This window comes from Liolophura sinensis, chromosome 7 (assembly GCF_032854445.1).
Source record: "Liolophura sinensis isolate JHLJ2023 chromosome 7, CUHK_Ljap_v2, whole genome shotgun sequence".
NCBI classification, from domain to species: Eukaryota; Metazoa; Mollusca; class Polyplacophora; order Chitonida; family Chitonidae; genus Liolophura; species Liolophura sinensis.
Genome location: NC_088301.1, coordinates 58,719,530 through 58,725,529, shown reverse-complemented (window position 1 = coordinate 58,725,529; position 6,000 = coordinate 58,719,530). Strand labels below are relative to the sequence as shown.

At 37.4% G+C, this 6,000-nt stretch overlaps 1 protein-coding gene across 1 annotated transcript in view; it reads right to left on the bottom strand.

Annotated features, from left to right (window-relative positions):
- The window catches only part of LOC135469642 (potassium voltage-gated channel protein Shal-like), a 66,573-nt gene that overhangs the window by 15,053 nt on the left and 45,520 nt on the right, over positions 1–6,000 (bottom strand). The window contains 2 exon segments of the mRNA XM_064748174.1: positions 4,659–4,844; positions 5,237–5,399. Of these exon segments, the coding sequence (XP_064604244.1) occupies positions 4,659–4,844; positions 5,237–5,399 (349 nt within the window).

The window sequence follows — 6,000 nt, the reverse complement described above, 5'->3', positions numbered from 1 at the left end:
TAGATGTTCAAGCCTGCGCGAATTCTGTCTCCCACTGACTTGAGAAAGTCCATTCACACACACCACCATTCATCATTTTGGGTACTCTTTTGCTCCTGTTACACTTATCCATCTTTTGTACGGTTTACACATGTGAGGTATATATACAGTTGGTCATTTATAACTGGAGTACAATGTACAAAAATAAATCTCATTGCAGAAGAGGGCACTGAAACAAAGCTGGCAGGAGGGAATAAGCAATCAACAGATTTTGGTTGCAGTATGAGTAGCTTTTCAAACGTGCTGTAATATCAGTATTATCATCAGTCAGTGTTTGAGATCTTAATTTGTGATCAAAACTAAAAAAATACAGCAAATCTCAACGTTATACTTTCTGCTACACATACATCAACCGCACTGTTTCAAACTATCAAAGCAACAGTAGGACAGTTAACAGAATATAAATTGTCAACTTGCCAGTTCCCGGTTATTGTGCATCTTAAAAAGTAAATTAGGAGCAAAATCAGTTCAACATCAGTAACATAATGAATTGAATGACAATCACAGTTCACAATACAATAAAATGCAGCTTAGTGCCAGGTTAATGGCTATAAAACACATTGGGCAGCAAAGATGAAATGAGGGTATCAGCAAACTCCAGGCTGAAAATCCAAGCAGAAGGAAGCATTAACATGGCTGGGTCTGCCAGCTGTGAGGGGAAAGGTTTATTATGTTAGGGGAGGGAGACATTCATCACACTCTAAGAGGTAGGGTAGGCAAAATTGTGTCTGGCATTAAATGCATGTGGATCATTGCTGCACATACATACATGTATGTGCAGTGTATGGATTGTGAAGTGAGGGTAAGCATTTTGTTCACTGTACTTCTACACTGCATTTTTCATACTTATGTAGGTAAGATTAGTCGTTTAGAACACCATTATCACATTTTTCTTTCAGCTTATTGTAATTACCCATTAACATCAATTAACAGTTCTCTGTTAATTTAAACCTGATTCTCTTCATGTAGCAAGAGAAGTTGTATGACAGTGGTCAGTGCTGATGTCATCTCACTTGAGCTGTTGTCTATCTGTATTTCTCAGGCTTTCCTTGAGATAAGCATTCTGTATCACATGTTCAACTGTCATGATAACACTGACCATCTCTGTAGCTGAGCTGTCCTTTTGGCCAAGTCACTTTGATCCAGTTTTACAATGTTACAGGTAAGCCATGTTAGCTATGCACTTTCTTGAGACAGGCTTTCCACAAGATAGTGAATTTGTCTTTTACTCCAGCAATCCATCACCTGATGACAACATCAGAAGCTCAAACAATTCCAGTTTTAATGCCAAACGTGGGAGGCAGATTGAATATCAACGGATGGTTCATCACTCATTGATTCCTAATGTGATGTATTTTGGTTTTGTGGAAGACCTCTTCACATTGGATGTATAGCTCCAACTTGGAGCTATACATCATAATTCAACATCATAATTACATGTAAAGAAGGACTACATTTTCATCTGCTATACGCTCAGCCATATACTAAATTTTGCAACCCGTGAATCCTGCTCCATTTATAGCAGCAGAGAATCCATAGCAATGAGGTGCGGAAGCCTTTATTCCATGATTGAATTTTTTACTTTCTACCTGGCATATTTTGGTCTGTGAATTAAACTGTCCATTTATAGATGATGACCCAATTACTCTCAGATATTCTGCTGTACACTGCCCAATCTGAGGACTAGAGATCTTGGATAATCATTTATCCCCTATGGCAGTAGGTGAAGCTGCTACGATGTCTTTTTATTATTTCTCTTTTGTCATGGTCACATAAATAAGCCTATGCCTTTTACAGGAATAATTGAATTGACAATCCACATTTCCCACAAATTAAATGATTTTTTCAGTTTTATATTTATGGTCTGACATGGGAAAAAAGATGCATTTTGCTTGTAGAACAAAAATTTGTGTGGCCATTATGGCAAACACACACTGCATGCTTTGCTGAATGGCACTGTATCACTTAGCCTTCATGCTTTCTTAGACTGACATTTATTATTTGTTTGCTAGAGGTGTGAGCTAGCTATTTACTTTTTCAAGACAGAGGAAATCAGGTTATCATTTTGGCCAAATCATCCATACCAGCAGAATTCCATTTGTGCTGGCATGTGTTTGTGTCATTAAAGCTCTTACTGGGGCACTCAAATGGCACAGACAACTTCGATTTTTCAGCCAATAGAAGTTTTATTGCACGCTGTCTTGTAGTACTATACTGGAAATCTGGTAAATTAGCATTAAGGTTTTAAAGACTCAGACATAAAACTTCTCATCTGTGGCTTTATTCTGCGTGTAGTTACAAACGTGTTCTACAGGTACATAAACATGCCACATTCCCACAGGACACGTCTGTGCGCTTGTTAAGGAGAGAATGAAAAGAAATGGAGGAATAACACATGCGTATGCAGTACACAAAATGCGTCAGCCCAAGTTTCCACTGCCAGATCACTCTCTGCTGGCCTGCTTGTAAGAGAATAGTACAGTGTTAAGCATGGATAGGTCTACATTACATATAATGTTTAAATGCAAGCCTGAACCCAAGGCTTGGTTATTCGTGCAATATTTTGTGGACGATTCCATGTCAAGAATGAATTTTAACTCCATTTAATTTTCTTTCTGTAATTTCAGTACATATACAAATGTAGTTTGTTTAATATGTTGACAACTTAGTGTTCAAGCTCACTGATGCCTGTGTTCAAAATTTTCTTCTCCATCCCTACACACCTACATGTATATGTGTATGTAAAACTTCTCAGCAAAAACCGCTGAGGTCTTTAACTTATTTTCCTCTTGATATCAGGCCTTTTATTTTTCATCAGTTGGTGAACATGTTATCTCAGTAAATGATTTTCTTTCAGCCAAAACAAACTGTGTAAAATATTTCAGATTTATTGGAAAGTGATGTACATCAAAAAGTGTCACATGAGAGGTAACTCACTGGTCATTTCTCGGCTGTGACTGTTGGAAACAGGAAAGGAATCTATGCTTCCCCCAGACATGTTACGCTGTATTTTTCTGTGAAATATCAAACAAATGAAGCATTTTTAGCATTTTTACTATCTAATTTTACCTTTGATCAGAACAAAAAAAAACAAAAACTTATACAAGTCAGTCACTGCTTTGTTTTCTAACTTCAGTTTTATCTCCAAGTAATAAAAAATAAAAGGCCTGTGAGTGAGACTTTCAGACAGGCATGTCAGTGACATGTCACATGTGTATTGTCACAAGTGGACTTGTCCTAGTAGAGAGAGGATCACAGATTGAGATCAATCACAGGTGCATGTTCTCTACAATTGATAGTAGCCATCCCATTGATTGGATCAGCACTGCTCCCACTGACTTTCCCTTGACCTGATTACCCCTTTGTGGATTTCATTATTTCCAAACATTTTACACAGAGTTTGTTTCCTTCCGGAGAGTACCTCCGTGCTAGTGTTGACAGGACGTGATTGGTTGTATTTCAACGTATGATTCGTGATAGCCTGTAATCCATATATGCTGCTCTACGCAGCATTCTGAAGGCTTTTGTGGACTAGTCTGTGCTCTTTACATTATGTAGTCAATAATCGGGTTGATAGCATGATCACTGATAGTACTAGCCCGTCCCCCACTGTGGACAGCTTGGGCTCTGAAAATAAGGAAGCAAACACATTTTGGTGCTTCAAATATTTCTACAAAGTATTTTATTTTTCATTATCAGGAAATAAAGCTTTGTTGAAATAAAGGAAGCATCAATAATGTGTTTAGGTTTATAATACATCTCGTTTTAAGGGTACAGACAGTGCCAAGCTTTATCTGGTCACAAGAATTGAAGTAATTTTTTCGTTCTTGAACATGGTGTTCAACTTGTTTTGGACATGATCTTCTTTCTTCTGCCGTGATGTTGAAAAAATTAAAATTGTAAAACAACTTACTCAGAATTGCCTCACATGGAAAATTACAACCATGTGGATGTATTCTTCGTCTATATGTAGACTGAAAGTTAAAAAAGTCTTAGGCATTTCGTAACATGACAGTTGAAGTCTGGTTCTGGTTTGTGTGAGGATTGGGAGAATTAAGACACAGCTAGCAGACCACGTTAGAACACAAAACCCTGAGGCATTGCACTTAACTAGATCTAATTTAGCAGAATACAATATCCTTGAAGGTAACACAACATATATATTTATACTTTATGTATACCAGTAGATGTTCTACAGGGATATGATAATGTTGTAATGGTGTGTGGCCAGGGTAAGATTACATGGGAGCTGGGGCCAGTTTAACGAGCCTTTACACGCACATTTTCTGGCATTGTGACACCATCCCAGGTTATACAATGTAGCTCCAAAAGATGAGGTCAGTGACACAAGAAAATTTGCGCCGAAAGCCTGGTAAAACTGGCCAATGGGTATGGCATGAGGACAAAGTGCTATTAGAATCTGATTTGCATTGCTTCCACTGAACAGCTACATTCTTGACATGGAAGCTTTTGGTTAGTTATGGAAGGCTTGCACATATTGTTTGAACAAAGTTATGCACATTGCTTTATGTTGAGCTAACACCAAACGTGGTTTGACATTGGGGAAGTTATCAAAAGAGAAGCAGTATGGCGTTTCGTCAGGTGTACATGTAACTTACTGTTGTTTTCTCCAAACAGTGAAGGAGATGGTGATGCTGAAGCTCAAATAGGTCTTGGTTTTTAACCTCGTCCAATTCCAGGCCTCTCTCCTGAGCCAGCATGATTTCCTCTGCCTTCTTTTTACTTTTCTGGAAAGCTGCTCCACTTGCATTTTTGGCCATTCGTATTCGAGCCAAACGGGCTTTCTGAAATCATGAGGGCATACTGTAAATATGACAGTGAAATAAAAAACAGAAAGACTGCATGTAAATGCATCATTCCATAGGTCATATAATTTGCTTACTTTTAAGTCCTTTTTTGGCAATTTCTCCAAGCCAGGAAGGTTCATTAAACAAACAATTGTAAATTTAGGTGACAGATGTGATTGTCAACTGAAAATTTGTGATATGGCATTGCATCTTAATTTCTTTGGCCATAAACTATGTATCATATTGAGCTTTAAAATTTTGTCATGAATGAATATCAGTCAAAGGCTTTAGGAACAATTGTATCCCACCAACAATATCGGACCAGTTCATGAAAACACTGAATATAATAGCCACCAAAAGTATTAATTCTTTATATACATCACCAGTACCTTTTGAGCTTTTCGTTTGTCCATCCTTTGGTTTTGGTGGTAAATTCGACTGAAGTTGGAAACAATGACAGGTACAGGCAGAGCTATGACCAATACACCACTCAGAGAGCATACTCCTCCAACAATCTTCCCTGTTATTGTTTTTGGTACCATGTCACCATATCTGTGAAAGACAAAAATAAAAAGAAAACTTTAAAAAAAAGCAAAACAAAAGCAAAATATATATATTAAAAGAAAAAAAAATTCATTGTGAAGACTAAGTAGCCACCGTAAACTGTGCCTCAGTGATATGTTTTCCTCAGGCAAAGCTTACTTGGTGATACAAGGCAATCACAGTCAGTCAACTGAGTGTATACTGGGTCATGTAAAATAAGAACATCTACCTGTAATTATTATGTCAGTAAATAATAAATGTACTTCATGGAATCCTAAAAAGAACCATATGTGTCCACATTTCCTATCTGTTCATATGTTAACTGTCACCTGTTAACTTGCAGGTACGATCAAATTTTTGAGCTACATGTGTGATTAATCTACAGCAGTTTGGCAAGCTCATGCAGGCAAATCATAAGTAAACATATCCAACGTGTAATTTGTATAGTGGAGAAGCACATTTCATCATTTTCCATTTACCTCAGCAATTCTCTCTGAAAAAAGGAAAATTTAAGCAGGAACTTAGAACATAACATTTGTTTAGGGAATTGTGAAGATTAAGCAAAGAAGGCTGGGAAGGAGCCAGTGAAGCTTAATTCAATTAGAAACTA